Source organism: Erpetoichthys calabaricus, chromosome 10 (assembly GCF_900747795.2).
Source record: "Erpetoichthys calabaricus chromosome 10, fErpCal1.3, whole genome shotgun sequence".
In the NCBI taxonomy this organism is placed as follows: Eukaryota; Metazoa; Chordata; class Cladistia; order Polypteriformes; family Polypteridae; genus Erpetoichthys; species Erpetoichthys calabaricus.
Window position 1 is genome coordinate 162,855,230 of NC_041403.2, and position 25,777 is coordinate 162,881,006.

The 25,777-nt window shown below is 40.7% G+C and overlaps 2 protein-coding genes across 4 annotated transcripts in view; both read right to left on the minus strand.

Moving 5' to 3' along the window:
• LOC127529336 (tyrosine-protein phosphatase non-receptor type substrate 1-like) overlaps positions 1-5,761 on the minus strand; it is a 34,186-nt gene extending 28,425 nt beyond the window's left edge. The window contains exon 1 of the mRNA XM_051932475.1: positions 5,563-5,761. The gene's annotated coding sequence lies outside the window, so the exon portion shown is untranslated. The remainder of the gene's footprint in view (positions 1-5,562) is intronic.
• The window catches only part of LOC114658480 (tyrosine-protein phosphatase non-receptor type substrate 1-like), a 38,123-nt gene extending 12,700 nt beyond the window's left edge, over positions 1-25,423 (minus strand). Inside the window, exons 1-2 of one of the 3 annotated variants that reach the window (XM_051932662.1) lie at positions 25,316-25,423; positions 12,659-12,997 (exon numbers count right to left, since the gene is read on the minus strand). In XM_051932662.1, the coding sequence (XP_051788622.1) occupies positions 12,659-12,997; positions 25,316-25,379 (403 nt within the window). In that variant the 5' untranslated portion in view covers positions 25,380-25,423. Of the gene's footprint in view, positions 1-5,428; positions 5,570-12,637; positions 12,998-25,315 lie in introns of those variants that run through there. The other 2 variants (XM_051932661.1, XM_051932663.1) reach the window with 2 other exon arrangements.
• Between the last annotated feature and the right edge of the window lie 354 nt (positions 25,424-25,777).

Genomic DNA, 25,777 nt, shown 5'->3' on the forward strand with positions numbered 1-25,777 from the left:
AAATAATTTGATAGTTTCTTCTCATTGCATCCTGCATAGACATGCGCTGGCATCGAAGAGAATGAGTGAGATTTTGCACGAGACCTTGAATGATGCTGTAAAAATGATTAATTACATCAAGAGCCGCCCTTTGAACGCGCGGTTGTTCCGTCAATTGTGCCAAGAAATAGGTTCTGACCATAAGATGTTGCTTTTCCATACAGAATTTCGATGGCTTTCAAGAAGAAAAGTTCTGAAGAGGATTTTTGAGCTCCGTGATGAGGTGTATCTCTTCTTGAAAGATTTGTCATCCCTTGCAGAGAAGTTTGAAGATGTGTAATGGGTTTGCCGCCTTGGTTACCTTGCAGACGTGTTTAAAAAATTAAAAGAACTGAACGTGTCTCTCCAGGGATACGGACACAACATTTTTACAATGGAAGAGAAAGTTTCAGCTCTTCATAAGAAACTCTATTTCTGGATGAATCGGGTCGCAAATGGAAACTTGGAAATGTTTCCGATTCTCTCGGAATTTCTAGCAATGAACGCTGCCGTCGATACAAGTGAAATACAGAAACCATCTGAAGAAGCTCCATTCAGAATTTGTATCATATTTTCCATTTTTGACGTCAGGAAGCGACGTTGGAAAGCGCTGGATTACATCACCGTTTAATATGGAGAACATTATGAGATATTGATAGATATGACAGATAATCAGCATTTCCAAGAAATGTTCAAAGAAAAATCAGTGACAGAATTCTGGAGTCAAGTGAGGAAAGAGCCTGATGAACTCTATGCTAAGGCGATTACAGCTCTGCTACCCTTAGACTCGACGTATCTATGCGAAAAGGCCTTTTCTTCCATGACAAGCATAAAGACGAAACCAAGAAATTGTTTGTATTTGGAATACGATCTGGTGGTCTCAGTAAGCACACTTTCTCCACGGATCCAGGACCTGGTGGCAAAAAAAGCACACGTTTCGCACTAAGCTTGGCAGTAAGAGTGAGTAACCGCACAAGTGATAATGTATTTTGCATGTGAACAAAGTTATTAAAATTCTTCTCGTGAGCGAGAATCTGCCGTCAAATAACCGTGCATATGACTTTTCAGTCGTTTTACCTGTTTATACACCTCGCACTTTTTTAAAACGATTCTTTAATTAGTTTAATATCTCTTTAACATCATAATTATAGTCATTATAGTGATTATAGTGACTTTTTCTTCAAAACAACACGGGCGTAAATTAACGATTCATTGACAGTGGTACTTCAGTTTACTGGTCCTCGCGGAGTGGTACTTGTTCAAAAACGTTTGAAAACCGTGGTTTTACTACATCTAATTGCCTGAGGTTATAGATGTAGAAGGGAAGGTGGGGAGAAGTTATAAAGTACAATACATTATAAATAGTGGTAAGTCTGGGAGATCTGAGGCATTCTGACATAGGCTACACATTAATAATACAAAAGGAGAAAGTAGAGGAATAGAGAGCTCTACCAAGACAAAACAGCCACACTGCCTGCCATTTCTTCCAGAAGGAGTCTCACCTAACTGCAGCACAGCAATATAAATCAGAGCAGCTAATTGTATTATTCAGATGCAAGGAATACAGCTTAGTAATCCAAGCAAAGTCCTTTATCACTACCGTCCATACATTTCACCGTATATTGCTGCCACACGCAATGCAAATATTTTCAAATTGCAAAAAATGACAGGACATTACTTGTCAGATCTGAGCCCATTCTGTGACTTTGCTGAGATCTCCACTGAAACTCAAGAGGAGACCCTTGTGAGAATACCGGGGTGAAGCATTCAGGAGAAAACAAACTGAGAAGCAGGAGACATAAGACAGTGTGAGAGGTGCTGCAAAGAGGAATGGGCCAAACTGGCCAAGGATAGGTGTGCCAAGCTTGTGGCATCATATTCAAAAAGACTTGAGGCTGTAATTGCTGCCAAAGGGGCATCGACAAAGTATTGAGCAAAGGCTGTGAATACTTATGTACATGGAATTTCTCAGTTTTTTTATTTTTAATAAATTTGCAAAAACCTCAAGTAAACTTTTTTCACGTTGTCATTATGGGGTGTTGTGTGTAGAATTCTTAGAAAAAAAATGAATAAGGATGTAACATAACAAAATGTGGAAAAAATGATGTGCTGTGAATACTTTCCGGATGCACTGTATACTGCTTAAATAATTACCTGAGTGGGGCAGGAACACATATTCACTAAATATAATTTCAGGAGGCTTTCAATGCAATTATATTGTTATTTTAACAATACAATTTCACATAAACAACAATGGTGGGGGGAGTATAAAATATGGTCTTTTTACTAACCACCGCCCCACTTAAACACCATCTGTGTATTTTATGTTGAAAAGAAAGAGAGGTCAGGAGCAGGACCCGAGGGCAGACATGCCACGGGTGGCACCTCAGCACCACACTAGTTCAGATGGAGTAGAACAGTGTGAGGTTTTTCATGGTGGCTGGAGTGTCAATTCTGCCACCAACCCCAGAGTTTTTCCCTGCAGGTTGGAGGGCCTACATGCAGGGATGGATGCAGATTAACGTCATACCCAGGATGGATCAATTTCAGGTTAAGGGCCTCGCTCAGGGGCCCAACAGAGCAGAGTCCCTTTTGGCATTTATGGGATTCGAACTGGCAACCTTCTGATTACCAATGCAGATCCCTTGCCTCAGAGCCACCACTCCGTTAAAAAAGAAAGATTTCAAAAAATAAAAAGCTTAGTATTAATACATCAGCAGAAAAAATGAAAACATTGAAAAGGCAGTATTATTTCAAAAAGAAAATGTAATTGTATTAAATGAGAATAAAAACTAATCCTAATAGAAAACCTAATGTTTCCACTCAAAAAACAGTACAACGTTTAATCCTAATTTTGTCTCTATCGGCTACTCACTTCTTGTTCCCAGGAGGAAGCCTAACTGTGGCCATTTACTCTGATAGGATAGCTTTTCAAACATTCCTCTCCTGCTTTCAAACACAGTGGCACTATACATACATACAGTGCCCATCCACACTGGGCATACTGGGCTTTTTCTTTCTTTGATGCATCGTCAAAGGCATGACTGACATTTACCGGTATCATTCCGGTATCATTCATATTATTATTTCCAAAAGACGAATCGCTGTCCCTATCGTCGGAATGCAATTCACTCTCATTGTTGGAAAGGATTTCCGCACAAAGTAAACGGTAAATTTCCTCATAAGACAAACCTCTTCACCGAGCTGTAACCGATGTTATTCAAGGGCGGTGGTGAACATATGGAAATATGGCTCTAAAGAGAAGAAACACTTTTGTAAATACCAAAAATGGCTTCTGTGTATTTCCTGAATGAATACTTAATGAAAATCAAACGTTTACTCATCCAAATTATTAGAAGCACCAGTGAAATATTCATAAAACCACAGCAGTAACTACAGTAGCATCCGCTTAGCGTCAGACTTCCACTCAAGATGTAAACATGTGACCGAAACGCGGCCCAGTACTTTTGGTGCCATCTAGCGGGTCATAGCCGACTATACTTCCTTAGAAGGTTGGCGTCCTTCAACATCTGCAATAAGATACTGCAGATGTTCTATCAGATGGTTGTGGCGAGCGCCCTCTTCTATGCGGTGGTGTGCTGGGGAGGCAGCATAAAGAAGAGGGACGCCTCACGCCTGGACAAACTGGTGGGGAAGGCAGGCTCTATTGTAGGCACGGAGCTGGACAGTTTGACATCTGTGGCAGAGCGATGGGCGCTGAGCAGACTCCTGTCAATCATGGAGAATCCACTGCATCCGCTGAACAGGATCATCTCCAGACAGAGGAGCAGCTTCAGCGACAGACTGCTGTCACCATCCTGCTCCACTGACAGACTGAGGAGATCGTTCCTCCACCACACTATGCGACTCTTCAATACCACCCGGGGGGGTAAACGTTAACATTATATAAAGTTATTGTCTGTTATACCTGCATTGTTATCAGCATTGTTATCACAAATTAAATAAAATGCCGATATTATTGGGATTAATAAAGTATCTATCTATCTATCTATCTATCTATCTATCTATCTATCTATCTATCTATCTATCTATCTATCTATCTATCTATCTATCTATCTATCTATTATATAGTGCCTTTCTTATCTATCTATCTATCTATCTATCTATCTATCTATCTATCCTGCCTACTATGCTATATAGTGCCTTTCATACAGTATCTATCTATCTATCTATCTATCTATCTATCTATCTATCTATCTATCTATCTATCTATCTATCTATCTATCTATCTATCTATCTATCTATCTATCTATCTATCTAGCTAGCTAGCTAGCTAGCTAAACACAGGCATGTGGTTCATACAGAATGCAGCCACCTGTGAAGTGCACAGTAAATAATATACTGTATATATATATATATAATACTTTTTAAAAACCACACTTATATCAAGTTAAAAAGTGTTTAAAAAGTAAAAAAATAAGTCACTCATACATCACTCTCCAAATAAAAGGTGGGCACTTTTGCTAAGATTTTAAGAAGTATTTTTTGAATGTTGATTGATGAAAAGCACTCACGCTTTTATTTTACGAGTGATGTATGAGTGACTTATTTTTTACTTTTTAGTACACTTTTTAACTTAATATAAGCGTGGTTTTTAAAAAGTATTTTTTATATATATATTATTTTAAACGTTTTAGTCTTGGGTTTGTTTTAGTTCTAGCCATTACTAGCGCCACCTATTGGTGAAATCTTGAACTATTCTTCATATGAAAATTTCATTTCTTAATTAACATGGATTAATTGATCAATTAGTGAAACTGATTACTGATTCTTGTATTGTCGTCGGGAGTGAGTAAGTGTGCAGAATTTCAAGTCATTTGGACAACAGGAAGTGGGTTAAACATCGATTACTAGATTTGTACCAGACAACAAACAGGTGAAGTTAATATAAAGCGTGGTAATAAAATAACAATAAAAAAACAAATGTGGCGAGCAGAACTAAGCACCACCCATATATAGGTGCTATAGGCCATCACCCTTTAAAGAGTTAGTGAGCCTGAAAGATCAAGATGATTTCACCCCTAAACGTTTTGGACTCTCCCTTAAAAAGATTCAATCCACTGTCACGTCATTCATCCTTTTAGTGTTCTACCAGCTCTGTACTGCTAGTTCAGCATCTACTCGAAAGCCAGAAACTCACATTTGTATTTAATGCAACAGCAAAGCATCCATCCATCCAAATCTGCCCTGATTTGCTGCTGCTTGACCTCTTCTCGGTAGCTTCGGCTCTCAGATGTTCCACCCTACACAGCAAAACTGAATTTAAAAGAGCCAAGAAGCAGCAGTTTTCAGGCTTACAGTTGCCATTGCCTCACTTTCTGTCACCTTCTCTCACACTCTCATCCGCAGCGCAGGTCGGTTACGGCTCACGTGGCGTCAATTACTGTACCTTGAGAATCACAGACGAGTGTGGAGATGAGGCAGGTCACCACTACGCCGAGGGTCAACATGACTGGACAAGTGAAGGAGCACAAAATGAGTATAAAAGTAATATATTAGCATATGAAAATATATTCCTTAAACCTAGTGACACTTCTTATTGGCTAACTAGAAAGATTTACAAAATGCAAGCGTTCGAGGCAACTCAGGCTCCTTCTTCAGGCAAGATATCCTCAAAACTAGGAAGAGAAAGTCGAGAGCATAAGAAGAAAATAATCTTGAGCAATTAGGAGATTATCAAGCATTAAAAAGGAAATTCAAAAGAGCAACAGTCATAGGAGGAAGCCTGTCACCCGCCATGACGTCCAGCTGTAATCTCATTTCCACATCGGAGATTCAGATTGTAATGCCTCTTGATTTGCAGGCAACAGTTTTTATAACTTCATTAGATGTTTGATTCTCCTTTTTTCTTAAAGTGTTTCTGCATAATGCCTGCAGGACAGGAACAATGTTTTATAAACAGTGGATTCAGAAAGTACTCGGACCCCTTCACTTTTTTATTCTCCACAGCCTTGTGGCTAAAATCGTTTACGTTCATTTTGCCTCATCAAGCAATACCTGAGGAATAAAGAAATTAAATAAAGAGATCTCCTTACTATCTTTCTGGTTTCTCCTCGACAACAATAAGATCACAAACAAGTTTGTCTCCTGCTTCTCAGATTTGTTCTCCTGAAAACTTCACCCCGGTACTCTCAGAAGGGTCTCCTCTTGAGTTTCAGCTGAGAAGTTACACAAGGGGCTCAGATCATCCAAATAACGTCTTGACAATTTTTTGTTTCCAATTTCAAAGCATTTGCATTGTGTGCTCAGTAATATACGGTGAAATGTATGGACGGTAGTAAATAAAATACTTTACTAGGATTACGATTAGTTGCTCCGATTTAAATCACCGTGCTACAATTAGGCCAGACTCATTTGGGAAGAAAAGGCAGACGGTGTAGCATAGTGGTTAAGACTTTGGGAATCAAGCCCCGAGGTTGTGAATTTAAATCCCACTTCTGACACCAATGAGTGACCATGAGCAAGTCACTTACCCTTATTAAGGTTAATGCACCCCTGGACGCCATATACTTTTTTGCTGCACTTGTTAAGGAAACGTCACAATTCACCAAGAAAAAGTGAAATTTTAATGGAACACATTTGTTTTTTCGTGCAAAGTGTCACAAGCCGTCTACTAAAACAGGCCTGCTAGTAGTTTGGGACCGACCAGGACTGAGGGGGTAATAAGAGAGGCACGAGAGAGGCAGATGTTCAAAACCAAATGTAATTTTAATTTTGATGTAAAAAAGGATGCACAGAAATGTATAAATAATCCAGTGACACGACAAAATTAAATCATGAAGAAGGGGAAAAAAAAATAGGACAAAAAAAATAAAAATTGTAAAACACAAAGGCACATACCCTAATATATATATACTCAATTCCAGTCCATGCAAGGGCATCAGCAGCCTTAAAATAATACAAAACTGAACTCTGTTTCAGTCCTGGTCACAAGTACAACTCCTCAAAAAAAAATAATCTCAGGAGTTGTTTTTGGTCCTCAGGAGCCAAACACACTCCTTTACAGCAACCAACAGCTCAGCCACCAGGCACCTCTTGTCTGGTGTTCCTCGCACTACCTAACTCCTATTCATTCTCTACCAAACGATTGTCCTTCCTCCTCTTGCGGCCACAACTGTGCTTATAAAGCCTTTTCCATTACCAAGACCGGCTCACCTGATCATAGGGAGATACCATTTAAGACCTGCCGGGGAAATCGTACCCTCCAAGTACAAATCAAAATATCCGACAACAACACATACCTAATAAAACAATAAACAACAAAACAACAAAAACATTTATACTTAACCTCGAGGTTATTAATATACAAACTTAAACATTACGGTACACGTACGCTACTAATACTATTTGGACCTCTCCTACTGCTATCGTTTGACCTTCCCAGGCACCTGTGACTGCGTTTAGCATCTACACCACCTTTAAAACACCAGTCGGTAAAAGTGATAGGTTACGCGCGAGTCTTGCGCTCGAAATATACGGCGAAACCTCTGAAAAGAAAAAAAACCTTAATAAACAACCAGATGGTAAGACCAAATATCTTACAAAAGTTAGAAAAAAAAATGTTCTTTTTTTTCCCTCATTGCAAACCCGCTAGTACTTTGCTCACTGTAGTTAATATGTAAAACTTATTGAAAGTCTTGACCCGTATCTATCCGTGCTATAAATAGATCAGCGTCACGGTGAGGCTATAGCGTCACACAAAGAGCATCACAATTACTGCAACACTGATCATTTTACACACTGCCAATGAACTGTAAAAACTATACAAAACAACTACTGCAACAATCTATTATTATATGTACAGTACAAGGTGCAACTGACGCCATTGATGAAATTCAGTAAATCACTGAGCCAACTGCACTTGAACTGGCTGCACACAGAGGCCAATGCTGGTGCTTACAGGCTAGTCTAGTGCAGCGGCCGAATCCCAAGGAGAGTGATGCTGATTTGCTAGGGGGCAGCAGTGAGCTGCTCAACAAAAGCACGACACTGACTGATCAGCTCCGGCGTGCTGGCAAATTGCACTGGGAACCGACTATAGCCGATTCCAGCAGTTTAAGGGTTAAGTAGCAACTCAATTCAAATCCCACTACTGACACCAGTGAGTGACCACGAGCAAGTCACTTCATCTGCCTGTGCTCCCATTGGAAAAGTAAAATAAACCTCACCTGGATAAAGGCATCAGTCCAATATGACTTCTTGAAAGAGGTGAAAACAACACTAGAAAGAGATTTCGCAGAATAACGCCACGCTCTTCAAACCAAATTCTCAGTTTTGACTCCTTTTACCTCAGTTGTATCTCATTTCTCCTTTTGGTCTAAGCCTCAGGAAGTTTAGTAGAAACATCGGTAACAACGTTGATTCATAAATGAAGCAGAAATGAGAAGGTCTTTTAAGTTTCACAAGGCATCAAAGATCAACCTTTGAGAAGTAAAGTTTTCCTGTGGGATATCCCAGAATAACAAAGCAAAAACAGGATTTAGGAGTTTTTGCATATTTAATAAATATAGAAATAACTTGATGGAAATCTGAACATTGGTACAGGGTGGCATGGTGGCGCAGTGGGTGGCGCTGATGCCTCGCAGTTAGGAGATCTAGGTTCTCTTCCCTGGTCCTCCCTGCGTGGAGTTTGCATGTTCTTCCCGTGTCTGTGTGGGTTTCCTACCACAGTCCAAAGACATGCAGGTTAGGTGTATTGGCGATCCTCAGTTGTGCTTGGTGTGTGTGTGTGTGTTCACCCTGCGGTGGGCTGGCACCCTGCCCGGGGTTTGTTTCCTGCCTTGCGCCCTGTGTTGGCTGGGATTGGCTCCAGCAGACCCCCGTGACCCTGTAGTTAGGATATAGCGGGTGGGATAATGGATTGATGGATGGATGGACATTGGTACAAGTATTCTATATTTTCCATAGAAGGTCCACCAACTGAGCAGAAACCAAGACATGCGGTCGGCTATACGTTTATTTTGTGCAGAAATTTCTTTATAATACAAAAGTAATTTCTATTGCCAGTGTGCTAACAATTACAGCAGACCTGATGTACGGACCTCAACAGTACAGAGTAACGGGGATTGTGGAAGAAAAGTGAAGAAGAGAGTGCAGGCAGGGTGGAATGGGTGGAGAAGAGTGTCAGGAGTGATTTGTGACAGACGAGTACCAGCAAGAGTGAAAGAGAAGGTCTACAGGATGGTAGTGAGACCAGCTATGTTATATGGGCTGGAGATGGTGGCACAGGAGACAGGGCTGGAGGTGGCAGAGTTAAAGATGTTAAGAATTGCATTGGGTGTGACGAGGATGGACAGGATTAGAAATGAGGACATTAGAGGGTCAGCTCAAGTTGGACGGTTGGGAAGTCAGAGAGGTGAGATTGCATTGGCTTGGACATGTGCAGAGGAGAGATGCTGGGTATATTGGAGAAGGGTGCTAAGGATAGAGCTGCCAGGCAAGAGGAGAAGAGGAAGGTCTAAGAGAAGGTTTATTAATGTGGAATAAGAGGAACATGCAGGTGTTGGGTGTAACAGAACAAGATGGAGAGGACAGAAAGATATGGAAGAAGATGATCCGCTGTGGCGACCCCTAACAGGAGCAGCCGAAAAAAGAAGAAGAAAGTTTTCATACAAATGATGTAGCTCAAAGTGCTTTATAAGATGAAGAAAGAAAAAAGAAAAATATAAAAATAAGATCAGGTAATACCAAGTAACAAAGAATGAAGTAAGGTCCGATGGCCAAGGAGGACAGAAAAAACAAACAAACAAAAAAACTCCACAGGGCTGTGAGAAAAAAAAAATCTGCAGGGGTTCCAAGGCCACGAGACCACCCAGCCCACCCGACGCATTCTACCTAACATAAATCATCTCAATCAGTTTTCAGGCTTCAAGTGGAAGAATTAGATGATGATGGTCCTGTGGACCATGTATTACCGTGTGGTCACGTAGGCACAATATATAGAAAGAAAAGGCCGTGTGCTCCATGGTGACTCTCTCAGGTGGGCTTTAGCATATCGCAATCTCTTGGACCAATAGTGTGAGTTTTCCGCATTCGACTTATACGACCGACATTATAAAATACCGGAAATTATACGATAAAATCAAGCCCCAACTTATCCGCGGGAGAACTTAAAACGTGAGTATATACGGTATCAACTTACACACAAAATTTCACACCACAATACCCTTGAAGATTAAAAATGGCAACATTTAAGCATCAGCATGTGTGGGTGTCGTTTTAGACCATTTTAAGGTCAGCGATTATGAATGTGAGGTTATTTTTGAACTGTAATCCATTACTAGAGCTCTCTAGCCCTCTAAGGACCCCCATCAGGGTGAAAAAAGGATAAATTTTTTTACCAATCAAGAATGTTTAGATTTTAATCATTTGAATTGAAGCAGACACTTTAATATTTCAGATATTTGATGCAGCTATTCCTGTTTATTCTATACTTCTACCTCATGAAGTAAATCATTACACTTCTCCCGAACACCCTGAATTAGGACAACCTTTGCTAATTCAGACTTTTTTAAAACTTTTACAGCTAAATAAACCGTGAGCTTAAGAATACTGGAACAGATACATACCCCAGTTCTTTTCCCTAGCTACGAGTTCATCATTTTCAATTTCTTCTAACGATTGAGCCTCTGAAGATAAGCGAACGAAACAAGAAACAACCTGGAATTTCATTTTTAATTGAAAAGTGTGCCATTTCAAGAGTTATTTTCTTATGCCGGCAACATTTTTCATTGTAGGGAAGGTTAAAAGACAACAAAAAAAACTGGACCTGGATGGAGTGTAGAACCACTGCTCACAGTCAAGATGACTCCTTGCCCCAAGGCGTATGGTTTGTCCCACTCTCCCTTTGTGTATTTCTCACAGTAATACTTTCCCGTGTCGCTGACTCTGACGTCTCTTATTGTGATGCTGAAGTTGTTGGCTTGATCCCCGTTTGTCCTCGTCACTCGTCTGTCATGGATATCTCCTTTTCGTGGGGAAGAACTGAAGAAGTGTCTGTGGTCACTGCCAGTCTCTTTGTACCATGTCACTGGCCCGTGTGGAATCTCACTCGACACAACGCACACTAAAGTGACATGGCTTCTCACTGCTGCTTCCACTTGACCCTGAGGCTGACAGATGCTGAACCCTGCAATGTCAGAAGAAGAAGAAAAACAAAAAAAGAGAAATGAATCGAGTGTAACCTGTTGGCCTCTGTTGACTGATTGTTTAATATTCTGGTAATAAACTCGATACTTTTCTTGACCACATCCATTCTTCAGATCCTTTCTAATTCTTTGTCTTTCCATGAGTCTGTACAGATTGCCTTGTTTCATCCAGAATATTCTGTTTTCCTCCCATTAGGAGTCGCCACCAGGGGGCGCACTACAGACATTACAAACACGCAACACCCGGACACAAGCATAAAACTACAAAGAGAGTTTTTACTTGTGGAAAACTCTTCCCTGAGTGTTTGCCACCAGAGCCACAATTACAGTTAAGCACAATAGCAAGCACACAGCGATACTTTTGTCTTCTCTCTCTCTCTCTCTCTCTGTCTCCCTCTTGGTCACTGCCTCCTCCACTCCTCCATGCAAACTTCATCCTCCTTCCTCCTGACTCTCACTCTGCCTCCCAGAGTTTTGCCAGGCAGCTCCGTTTACGTCCCACCCAGAAGCACTTCCGGTGTTCCCGAAACTGTAGTTTGGAAGCATTACTGGGTGAGGTGAGAGCCAGATAAAGTAGTCCCTGCAGCACCCCCTGGTGGCAACCACAGAACCCAACAGGCCTGAGCCGACAAACTCCAAGTCCCATGATGCCATGTGGGAAACCATGGTGCTGCTGTAACACAGGGACTGTAGCTGCCATCTAGCAGTCCGGGGAAGATAATGTTCTGAACATGCTGTTTGGGGGCTACACTAAATTAATACCCATGGTTTTGGAATGGGATGTCCAACAAGCTCATGAAGGTGTGATAGTCAGGTGTCCATAACGTTTTGGTCATACAGTGTAGCTGAAAGGATGAACTCATTGCTGGAAAAGAAAGGTGAGTTTAAAGTTGCTGTCGTTTTAGACCATTTTAAGGTCAGCGATTATGAATGTGAGGTTATTTTTGAACTGTAATCCATTACTAGACCGCTCCGGCCCTCTAAGGATCCCCATCAGGGTGAAAAAATGATAAATTTCTTTACCAATCAAGAATGTTTAGACTTTAATCATTTGAATTGAAGCAGACACTTTAATATTTCAGATATTTGATGCAGCTATTCCTGTTTATTCTATACTTCTACCTCATGAAGTAAATCATTACACTTCTCCCAAACACCCTGAATTAGGACAACCTTTGTTAATTCAGACTTTTTTTAAACTTTTACAGTTAAATAAACCGTGAGCTTAAGAATACTGGAACAGATACATGCCCCAGTTCTTTTCCCTAGCTACGAGTTCATCATTTTAAATTTCTTCTAGCGATTGAGCCTCTGAAGATAAGCGAATGAAACAAGAAACAACCTGGAATTTCGTTTTTAATTGAAAAGTGTGCCATTTCAAGAGTTATTTTCTTATGCCGGCAACATTTTTCATTGTAGGGAAGGTTAAAAGACAACAAAAAAAACTGGACCTTGATGGAGTGTAGAACCACTGCTCACAGTCAAGATGACTCCTGGCCCCAAGGCGTATGGTTTGTCCCACTCTCCCTTTGTGTATTTCTCACAGTAATACTTTCCCGTGTCGCTGACTCTGACGTCTCTTATTGTGATGCTGAAGTTGTTGGTTTGATCCCCGTTAGTCCTCGTCACTCGTCTGTCATGGATATCTCCTTTTCGTGGGAAAGAACTGAAGAAGTGTCTGTGGTCACTGCCAGTCTCTTTGTACCATGTCACTGGCCCGTGTGGAATCTCACTCGACACAACGCACACTAAAGTGACATGGCTTCCCACTGCTACTTCTACTTGACCCTGAGGCTGAGAGATGCTGAACCCTGCAATGTCAGAAGAAGAAGAAAAACAAAAAAAGAGAAATGAATCGAGTGTAACCTGTTGGCCTCTGTTGACTGATTGTTTAATATTCTGGTAATAAACTCGATACTTTTCTTGACCACATCCATTCTTCAGATCCTTTCTAATTCTTTGTCTTTCCATGAGTCTGTACAGATTGCCTTGTTTCATCCAGAATATTCTGTTTTCCTCCCATTAGGAGTCGCCACCAGGGGGCGCACTACAGACATTACAAACACGCAACACCCGGACACAAGCATAAAACTACAAAGAGAGTTTTTACTCGTGGGAAACTCTTCCCTGAGTGTTTGCCACCACAGCTACAATTACAGTTAAGCACAATAGCAAGCACACAGCGATACTTTTGTCTTCTCTCTCTCTCTCTCTCTCTCTCTGTCTCCCTCTTGGTCACTACCTCCTCCACTCCTCCATGCAAACTTCATCTTCCTTCCTCCTGACTCTCACTCTGCCTCCCAGAGTTTTGGCAGGCAGCTCCGTTTACGTCCCACCCAGAAGCACTTCCGGTGTTCCCGAAACTGTAGTTTGGAAGCACTACTGGGTGAGGTGAGAGCCAGATAAAGTAGTCCCTGCAGCACCCCCTGGTGGCAACCACAGAACCCAACAGGCCTGAGCCGACAAACTCCAAGTCCCATGATGCCATGTGGGAAACCATGGTGCTACTGTAACACAGGGGTTGTAGCTGCCATGTAGCAGTCCGGGGAAGACAATGTCCTGTACATGCTGTCCCTCCCTGTCCTTCTACCTCAAGGGCAACCCAGCTGAGGACAGAGACTTTTGAAGAAATAAAACTATATTAATCTGTGGCAAAGATGCCTTTTGGTATTAATTTGAGAAGAATTGTGCTTAAATTTACAGTTAATTACTCTGTTAAACACATTGACCTACCATGGATGTGGAAAGAAATGAAGAGGAAGAAGAAGCAGTAGAGGTAGAAGAAGAATGACCCCCCTTTACACTTTCTAAAGCAGGTTCATCTTACCCGTGTCTAATTTTTCATCTTCCTTTGGTTCTAAAACTTGTGTCTAACCACACTCCTTAATTCCTAAACGAGAATATTTCTGTAATGTCTAGACACACCAACGTTTAGATCTTATGAGGTAATACTTCCTAAAAAGTGGTACATTTATAGCACTAAGAGCCGTTGTGTTTTTATCCTTCCTCTTTCTTTTCCTGACCCCTTCACCTCTTCTACTGCTGCCCAGGCTCATCCAGACTAAAATGGAATGCTTCTTTATGCATGAAGTTGGGTGACTGACTGTAAAATAGAAGGAACCGTGTTCTGCCCAGGAAGCTCTCTCTGACATGACAACCGAGGCCATTGATGACATTAAAATGGAGCTTGTGGCTCTAGGGTCAGTCACCTTTCAGTCTACTGTGGTGGGATCCTAGTGCTGCATTTATTACACTGATGTTTCCCGTAACTTTAAACTCACCTTTCTTCTCCAGCAATGAGTTCATCCTTTCAGCTACACTGTATGGCCAAAACATTATGGACACCTGACTATCACACCTTCATGAGCTTGTTGGACATCCCATTCCAAAACCATGGGTATTAATTTAGTGTTGCCCCCAAACTTGCAATTATAACAGCCTACACTCTTCTAGGAAGACTTTATACAAGTATCTGTGGGAATTTGTGACCATTCAGTCAAAAGGGTGGCATTATGCAATGATGTTGGTTGAGAAGATCTGGCTCACAATCATCATTCAGATTCATCCTGCTGGTGTTCAGTAGAGTTGAGATTAGGCCACTCGAGTTCCTTCATATCTTTATGGACAGGGGTACAGCCATACCGGAGCAGAAAATGGCCTTCCCCAAACTTGTGCCACAATGTTGGAAGCGCAAAAATGTCTGAAACGCCTTTGTATGCTGTAGTATTAACAGTGCTCTTCAATGGAACTAAGGGGCCCAGCCCAAACCCTAAAAACAGTCCTAGACCATTATTCCTCCTCTACCAAACTTTACAGTTCAAAAGGTGGTGTTCTCCTAGCATCCGCCAAATGCAGATTGGTTCATCAGACTTCCAGATAGTGAAGCATATTTCATCATTTCATGTTTTCATCCCTCCAAAGCCCAATGGTGGCCTGCTTTACACCTGTGGTTCTCAACCACTGGGTTATAATCCATGTTTGGGTAACGGGCTGCTATTGGTTATAATAATAGTGAGTTGCGATGGGTCGTGAAGGTGGTTATGAGTACATTACCACTCCAATGATCGCAGCCATCCCCCCTAGCACACTGCTAATCACGGTCAACTCATAAAGTAGGAAACTCTGGAGATCATGTGTGACAAACAACTGTATTTTTCAATAGCGCCTGACAACCCCGACTCTCTTGATTCACCGACCCTCACTGTCTTACTTGTGTTTCTGAATGAATGAGTAGTAATTTTCTCAAACTAAATAAAGAGAAAACAGAAATTTTAGTGATTGGAAAACATGGATATAATGAGGTTATTAGAAATAAACATGATACATTAGGATTAAAAGTCAAGACGGTGAAATAAAGAATTTAGGGGTAACAATTGACTCTGACATGAATTTTAAATCACATATTAATCAAATTACTAGGACAGCATTTTTTCACCTAAGAAATATAGCAAAAGTTAGACCTCTTATAACATTGCAAGATACTGAAAATGAGTTCACGCTTTTGTCTTCAGTCGACTAGATTACTGTAACACCCTCCTCTCAGGACCACCCAAAAAAAAGACATCAATCGATTGCAACGAGTGCAGAATGGAGCTGCCAGAATCTTAACTAGGAAAAGAAAATCCAAGCCCATCACACCAGTATTGATGTCACTACACTGGTTACCTGTGCCATTTAGAATTGACTTTAAAATACTGCGCATGGTTTACAAACCCTTAAAAAATCTGCTCCATCCTATATTTCAGAATGTCTTTCACCTTACACTCCAAATTGTAACCTTAGATCTTCAAATGAATGTCTGCTTATTATTCTGAGAGCTAAACTTAAAAGAAGTGGTGAGGCGGCTTTCTGCTGTTATGCACTGTGACAGATAGGGTGCACTATCGCTCCCTTGAACCCTCTGATCAGACGCCAGACACCAGATAAAAGTCCAATATGACTTTATTTTATAATAATAATGTGCAAAAAGCACCCTCCACTCCACAATACTCATAAATAAACAATAATCACTACAATAATCAATAATCCTCCACTCCCAGACGAGTTGCCACCCTTCCTCCTGACTCAACTCCACCGTCTGCGATTTCCCATAGTCCTTTATAGTCCATGACCCAGAAGTGCTTCTGATCCCTCAGTCCATGTGATTATCCAGCACTTCCGGGTCAGGTGAATACTCTTCTTCTTCATCCCGGAAGTATGTCATTGCCTCTGCTGCTGTGACTAAGACGTACTTCCGGGTTATAGGGAAACTAGCAGTCCCTGCTCTTTCCTGCAGCGTCCCCTGGAGGCCCCCATGGTATCCAGCAGGGCTCTGATGCAAAACTCCATTGTCCATGATGCTCTGCTGGAACTCGGGGCACCTCTATGTTGCAAGAAGGGCTCCACCTGGCGGCCTCGGAGTATTGGCCGGGATGAATGGCCGGCCATAACCTACAGCACCTAAAATCTGGAATAGCTTGCCAATAGGAATTCACAGTGATACAGTGGCTCTGTAATCCATACTAACCCCTACTGTCTCTTCTGTTCATTTTCTGGTTTTCTGTGATCTGTGATCTGCACCCCCACCAACTAATCAAAGCACCGTGATGTCCCTACATTGATGGATTAAAGGCTAGAAGTCCATATGACCGTCATCATCAAGTTCTTCCATGTGAAGCCTGAATACAATGAGGACTGATTGAGATCATTGATGTTAGGTAGAATGCCCAGTGGGGTCTGGGTGGTCTCGTGGTCTCGGAACTCCCGCAGATTTTATTTTTTTTCTCCAGCAGTCTGGAGTTTTTTTTTTGTTTTTTCTGTCCTCCCTGGCCATCGGACCTTACTTTTATTCTATGTTAATTAGTTAATTCTATTTTCTTATTTATTTTGTCTTTTTTTGTCTTTCTTCATTATGTAAAGCACTCTGAGCTACATCATTTGTATGAACATGTGCGACACAAATAAATGTTGGTGTTGTTGTTATTCCAAAAGGGGGACCCGCCACACTCTGATGATCGTGCTTAGCTCAACAAATGGGTTGGTTCGACGATCACGCTTGATTCTCCAAAAGGTACCCCCTCCTGCTCTGCCGATTGCACTCAGTTCATCATATGGCTCACAAAGATCAAAAGAGTGGGTTGCAACCAATGTTCCCTCTAAGGAGTAGCATATAGTGAGCAAAAAACATTGTTTATGAGCGACATTTTGTTTAAGCCAAAAATTTATGAGCACCAACTCCGACGGTCGGAGTGAGCGATCGTGCGATAAGTATGAGCGACGCCATCGAAATGAGCGATCGTGCGGAAGTATGAGCGACACTCTGAATTCGTGTGAGCGATCGCTCACGCGCTTAGCTTAGAGGGAACATTGGTTGCAACACAAGAAAACTTACGAAACAGTGCTTCACAACACTCCAGCCATCGCACAAGCATCGCACAAAGTAATCTTAGGCTTGTGTGGAAATCCTCGGCCCATTTCATGAAGCTCCTGTTGCAGAATTCTTGTGCTGACACCGCTTTCTGAGGCAGTTAAGAACTCTGCTGTGGGTGACGTCACAGGGGGAAGGCGATTGTTATATGCCAAACACCCTTTTCCAGTGACCTCATGACCCCGCATGCTCCCCAAATCCATCTACTGATGTCATAAGAAGAGTCACCAGAGACACGAATGTCACTGTAAGTAAACCTCTCGATGAGGTCGACACTCTCTCCGTAGACAGACACACTGCTGATGGCTGTGCCTAAGGCCAGAGTTATACTTTACGTGACGCATGCTCCAGTGGACGCTACTGCTACGCAAGTGTTTTGCTGTTTACACTTGTGCGCCACCAGGTGGCAGTGCGAGAGCTCATCACAGTGAGAAAACATTTGGCTTCTCTGTGTTGTGAATTGCCTGAAACATCCAATAAATTGCGAGGATGCCCTGCCGCAATATCTCTGAAAAGGATGTTTCATGATTAAAGCCATCAATCCAGGGATGCGCCCATCCCAGCAAGCATCGGGCGCGAGAAAGACACGAAATCCCTGGACGGGGCATCAGCTCATCGCAAGTTGAACACAAGCATCCATATTCACACACACTGGTGTCATTTTAGCGTCACCAAATCCCCAAACCTGCATGTCTTTGGAAGGAAACCGAAGCACACTGTGGAAACCCAGCAGGAAAACATGCAAACTGCAAAATGCTATCGCTCTGCCTCCGTACCGCCACAACATCTGTAATTATTATCAGTATTCATTATTTAAATGAAGTTAACGACTTATCAGTAAAATGTAACACGCATACTTTAACGCATTTTATCATGAAAGTGATATCAAGTATAAATCTAAAGATTCTAAATGTGCAGAGAGCTGGAATATCATAAATGTAATGTGTTCTGTGTGGCGATTGCTGCTTGCTGCTGCTGTCAGTTCAGGAGGAAGCCGCAGAAGCTCATAGCGATTAATAACTAGGTTGGTTTAAAGATGACGTTTACGACAGTCTGCTTTAATGATAAAGTAAACTACGAAGTTAAAGTGGACATTTCAAAATGTAATTTCCACTTTTACCACAAAATAGACCTTTTCACCGTGCCCTTAAATTTTTCTCTGTGGCTCAAATACGCCACCGTACATTCTGATGCTGTTGTGAAGACGCAAAAAAAAACACCACAGAAGATGGTATGTGAGACTTTTAAAACGTGTCGTGTCATTACGATCGGGAGCATGCGATGCTCGAATATAAAATCACCACATCTGTATGTCTTCATTTTGCTTCACCACATCTAACCATTCATCAATCATGGAAGCAGGCACATCGATCCCGGAGGATCCGTTTAGCGGCTTTCTGTCACCTGTAGAGACTCTGATGTCACGTTCCGACTTGAACACACGGCGCCCCCCCGACTTTTTGCTGGTACTGCAACTCGCACACGCATCTCGCTGATTTTTGAGGACCTGCTCAAAGGACGTGTCAAATGAATGCTGGGAACGTAGCCATGATGTGTGCCGTATAAACGATGCCTAAGAGGTTATTAAAGGCCCGGCTCATGTTTTTTAATTTTTTTTTTAATTTATTAATTTTTATTGTAATCATTCCATACAAATAGATCAATTTATAACCAAACAAAATTGAAGACAAATCAAACCCCTCCCCTGAGAAGGAGAGCTTAGCCAAAGGAGAATTGCTTAGGGCTTTTTAATAAGGCAGTAATAAACAAAAGAAAGGGAGAAATAAATATATATGTAAATAAAAGATGGAGAAGGAAATTAAATGCGGTAATAGTTATTTCTCTTATTCTAAAATAATATTGATTAGATCCTGCCAGGTTTTGAAAACATTTTGTACAGATCTTCTAACTGAGAATTTGATTTTTTCCAATTTCAAATAATATAAAACATCGGTTTCCCACTGACTTATCAGAGGAGAGTTAGGATTCTTCCAATTTAACAAAATAAGTCTGCGTGCCAAAAGTGTAGTGAATGCAATCACCGTTTGCTTGTCCTTCTCCAATTCAAGTCCATCTGGAAGAACACCGAACACAGCTGTTAGTGGGTTAGGGGGGATTGTGACCCCAAGGCTGTCTGAAAGGCATTTAAATATTTTTGTCCAAAATGATGTTAGTTTGGTGCAGGCCCAAAACATGTGACTCAGTGAGGCAGGAGCTTGGTTGCAGCGTTCGCAGGTTGGATCTTGCCCTGGAAACATTTTGGACAGTTTTAAGCGAGACAGATGTGCTCAATATATAATTTTTAATTGAATAATTGTATGCTTTGCGCATATGGAGCTTGAGTGAATTCTCTGCTTTGCTACCTTCCACTCCTTTTCTGATATATTGATTTAGAGATCTTCTTCCCAATGTCCTCTTAGGTCTTTGAAAGGTAGGGACTCCAATAAGATTTTATATATTGCGGAAATAGTGTTTAATTCCTCGAAATTGAGCAGTATTTTTTCCAGCATTGTGGAGGGTGCGAGGTGGGGGAAATCGGGCAGTTTCTGTTTAACAAAATTTCTAATTTGAAGATAGTGAAAGAAATGTGTAGCTGGGAGGTTGAATTTTGAACGTAATTGTTCAAAAGATGTAAATATGTTGTCTATATAAAGATCTCTGAGCATTTTAATCCCAAATCTTTTCCAGATATTAAAAACTGGATATGTTTGCGAGGGTTGAAAGAGGTGGTTCTCTTGCAGAGGTGCCACCGATAAAAGATTTTCCATCTTAAAATGCTTTCTAAGTCGTTCCATATTCTGAGTGAGTAAAGCACAATTGGGTTATTAGTATATTTGCGATAACTTGTATTTATTGGAGAGCAGAGCAGGGAATATAAAGAAGTACTACAGGATTTTACTTCTATTGTGGACCAAGCCTGTGTATGTTCATTTATTTGTGTCCAGGTTTTTATGGCTTGTATGTTTGCTGCCCAGTAATAAAACTTAAAATTAGGTAAAGCCATGCCACCTTCTGCCTGAGGTCTTTGTAGGGTCGCTCTTCGGATACGTGGGTGTTTTGAGTTCCAAATGAATGAGGTTATTGTTGAATCTAACTGTTTAAAAAATGATTTGTTGATATATATTGGAATGTTTTGAAATAAAAAAAGAAGTTTAGGAAGGATATTCATCTTAACACTGTTAAATCTTCTGGCTAGAGTGAGATGAAGGGTTGACCATCTATGCAAGTCTTGCTTAATTTTTTCCATACAGTCAGCAAAATTTTGTTGATAAAGAGCTTTATGTTTACTTGTGATATTTACCCCTAGGTATTTAAACTGATCTGCTATGGTAAAAGGTAGGGTGTCTAATCTAATATTATATGCTTGTGAATTCACTGGAAAAAGTATACTTTTATTCAGATTAATTCTAAGACCAGATATCTTTTGAAATTCTGTTAGTGCTGTTAAAACTGCCGGCACAGTGTTTTCTGGGTCTGACTATATATAAGACCATATCATCTGAATATAGAGAAATTTTCTGTTCCAGTCCTTCTCTGACAATCCCCTTTATCTGATAAGAATTTCGGCAGTGAACCGCCAGTGGTTCAATGGCGATTGCAAACAGCAGTGGCGACAAGGGACATCCTCGTCTGATACCACGTTCTAGTTTAAAGTAGTCTGAGCAAATGTTATTAATACAAACTGAAGCTTCTGGACTGGTATACAGTAGTTTGATCCATGCACAAATATTCGGGCCAAACCCAAATTTCTCCAATGCAGTGAAAATGTAATTCCATTCGATCATGTCAAATGCCTTTTCTGCATCTAATGATAGTAATATCTCTTGGGTGTTTCATTTTGCTGGTGAATATATAACATTAAACAAGCGTCGGAGATTGGAAGATAGATGTCGGCCTTTAATAAATCCAGTTTGATCCTGTGATATTACCGAGGGCAGCACTTTCTCCATCCTTCTAGCTAGAATTTTTGAGAGTATCTCAACATCATTATTCAGGAGTGAAATTGGTCTGTATGGTGCACATTGTAACAAGTCCTTATTTTGTTTAGGAAAGACGGTGATTAATGCTTGACGAAATGTTTGAGGTAGTATTTGGTTGTCTCTGGCTTCTGTAAATGTTGCCAATAAGAGGGGAGCTAGCTGAGGGGAGAATTTCTTATAAAATTCTATGGGGTAACCATCAGGGCCTGCTGATTTCCCACTTTGTAGTGACTTTATAGCATCTAGTAATTCTGTTAGCGTTAGAAGTTTATCCAGTTCCTCAGCACTTAAGCATCTATTTGTGGTGTCTGTGATGTATCCAGAAATGTGTTAGATTGTGTGTTGTCTTCTTTGAGCTCAGTAGAATATAAGGATTTATAATAATCTCTAAATGCGTGCATTATATTTTTATGGTCAATAATTTCTTCTCCATTTGTGTTGGTGATTACTGGTATTGCATTGCGAACTTCTTGTTTGTAAATTTGTTGAGCTAAAAGCTTGTTAGCTTTTTCTCAGTGTTCATAGTAATGATGTCTAGACTTATAAATAAGTTGTTCAGTTTCTTTAGTTGTTAAGATGTTAAGTTCTGTATGCAGGGCCTGCCTTTTCCTGTGGAGAGCTTTACTTGGACGCCTGGCTTGTTCTTCATCTATTCTAGTAATTTCACTTCTTAGCTCTGACACTTTCTTGGTTTCTAATTTATTTCTGTGGGAACCAAATGAAGAGGTTATTAAAGGCCCGGCTCTTGGTTTTTATCACTTGGACTCCTCACTCAGTCTCTCGAAAGCCCCAATCAGGGCCTCCATTGAGCATCGTCAACAAAGTCAATCCTGCCTTCTTTCACACTGAAGCAATGCAAGGGGTTTCCTACAGCAGCAGCTCTTTCTGGAGCCTCAGTAACTGACTGAACAGGTGAGGGTGGATACCACAAAGCTGGTCAGTACAGGACTGACTCCATCCAGTCAGGTCCATCACTTGACTCCTTACTTAATCATCAGTTATGGAGGACCCAAACTGGACACATCACTGGCCATGGAAGCTAGGAGTTGGCTGATGCAGTAGGGATGGTGTGTGTGGATGGTCAATGGAAGAAGGTTGTAGTGGTTGGGGGGGGGGTTAATAACAGAGCCCCCAGGATTACAACAGTTCTGGAGACCTCTGGATATTGCTGACCACTTCTTGTACTTTATCTGTGTAGCGTCTCCTTTATGAAATTATAACATCCTATTTTTTAAGAATGGTAGCCTCAAAAAGGAAATGAAACTAGTGGTCTTTAAGTCCATTTCTGTGGCTTCTTTCCTGTATTGCAATTTGACTGGGGTTATCTACCTAAAACACTCTTAAAGAAATTCCTGCAGGGCTACCTCTGAGTGATTCCCAGTATCAACTGGGAGGCTCACTGAACCAATTACCAAAAACCAGCACAATGCATAAAATCACGCAGACGCAGGTTCCCCTACATGGATGCCCACCTCACCCTAAACACCCTCACCCATAAAGGTAAATGCTTGTCTCATAATTCTTCACATACAAAACAGCTAAGCTAAAACAGTCATATGTTTCTGTCTAGTGACAGAATGTAAATGTTTGTGAGGTGCTATCTGTTGGAATGATAAATACAATTAATTGTTTTACTACAAATGCTTATGATGCACAGTCTGTTGGAATGACAGAGACAGCAGACACACAGACACTTGTCATGTTATTAAGGTGAGTAATTGTGCTACTCATCTCATCTCATCTCATCTCACTCAAGATGGCTTGAAATCTAAGTAATCAGCATAGACTCAACATATTCAGCTTTAATATTTGCAGTTCACCATCTATTGGATTGTAGTTTGTAATTCACGAAGTAACAAAATGCATTGCATTTTTCATTTCAACAGATGGCACATCACAAACATTTGCATTGTTTTTATGAATTCCAGACCAAATGGCATACAACAGAGACATATGCATTGCATTTGTCGTTCCAACAGATGCCACATCACAAACATGAGCACTGGTTTTACGAATCCTATACTAAATGGCTTATAACAGAGCTATATGCATAGCATTTGTCATTGCAGCAGATGGTGCATCACAAACATCAACATTGCTTTTACAAATCCCAAACCAAATGGCTTATAACAGAGAGATATGTGGTGCATTTGTCATTCCAACAGATGGTAAACCACAAACATTTTTAATAATAAAATGCATTGCATTTGTTATTCCAACTGATGGCACATCACAAATATCAGTGCTTCTTTTATGAATACCATAACAAATGGTTTATAACAGAGACATAAGTGATGCATTTTTCATTCCAACAGATGGTGTACCACAAAAGTTTTTAATAATAAAATGCATTGCATTTGTTATTCCAACAGACGGCACATCACAAATATCAGTGCTTCTTTTATGAATACCATAACAAATGGATTATAACAGAAACACATGTATTGCCTTTGTCATTCCAACAGATGGCACATCACGAGCATTAGCACTGCTTTTAGGAATTGTATACCAAATGGCTTACAACATGGACACATGCATAGCATTTGTCACTTCAACAGATGGTGCATCACAAACATTAAAATTGCTTTTACGAACCCCATACCAAATTGCATATAACAGAGACATATGTGTTGCATTTGGCATTGCAAATGGTGGACCAAAAACATTTTTAAATAAAATGAATTGGATTTGTCATTCCAACAGATGGAACATCACAGACATTAGCACTGCTTTAACAAACCCCATACCATATGGCATATAACAGAGAAATATGTGTTGCATTTGTCATTCCAAATGGTGCACCACAAACATTTTTAATAATAAAATGCATTGCATTGGATCTGTCATTCCAACAGATGGCACATCACAAACATTAGCACTGCTTTTACGAATTCCATACCATATGGCATATAACAGAGACATATCAACCAGACAGACATGCAAATACACAGACAGACACACAGACACCTATCCTTTTATTAAGGTGGATCATCTGTGTAATTTCCTGCACAAAATGTGGTCCAAAAATGACCAAAAGTATCAGGAAACGTCATAGCTAGACATCAAGATGAGTTGAACGGTATTTCATATGTTGTGGTTTTCTCTAAAAAACAAAAAAGCAACAACATGCAATTTCAAAGGGTTCATCCGTACACAAATTACTTTTACAGAAGTGACAAAAACACAAATCAACGTAATAAATACAATCTTTGTATTGAAAAACACAATTAGAGAGAGAAAAATCTCAGAAAAAAATAATAGTGTGGAAAGACTAGAATAAATTAAACAAGAAACACCAACATCACAAATTACTCAGCCAACAAGGTGTTAATGAATAAACATGTTGCCCCAGCAGATTTCTCTGCATCATTTATGAAGTTGGCGGTCTGCTAACAAAGCCCTTCTAAATGTACAGTCTGAGCAGATAACTTTAATGGGAGAAACACAATTGAGAGAGAGGCTCAGCAAGACAAAAGAAATAAAAACAATGATAGTGACGTGAAACTTTGAGCTGACATAAATCTAAGCATTTAGGTTAAGAGTCACCCCTAAACGTCTGAGGTTCTACACTTTTAAAGGACACACGGTTCACCCCTCACAATAAACACAGAATAATTTTATAATTCCACTGAGCCTGCCATCTCGCCTATCGCAGTTATCATCAGATCCCTTTGCCAGTTTCTCTGACTCTTTTCTCCACAGCAAACACTGGAAAGCGCTCAGATATTTTTACTTACAGTTACCTTGGCAGGCATGGAAGAGCAGAGAGAGGAGGCAGGAGGTCTGCACAATGTTAGGGGTCTGCATGGCTGCCCAGGTGAAGGAGCATAAGAAGTGCAACAGAAAGTGTGAGGCCTCATGTGAAAAGTAACTTGTAGTTAATTAGAAAGAGGAACTCAAAACCATAAGTGTTGAGCAACTTGGTGCTCATTATAGATTACACCAGAAATAAAAGATCAGAACAAACTCCAGCTGCTTCCTTACAAACACATGAGAGCCCATCAATTAGGAGCCAGGAGGTTTTAGAAACGACTCTGACATTTTATTGTTGGTCAGGCTTCACTAAAAGCAGAGTACACACCTTTCATAAACAATTTCAATAAGAAAGCAGCAAAATGAGGTTTTGTATCCGGATGTTTCATGTAATATCCTGGATAACCTGACACTTTTCTTCACTGCCTTTTCCACGTAATACCACACCAGGA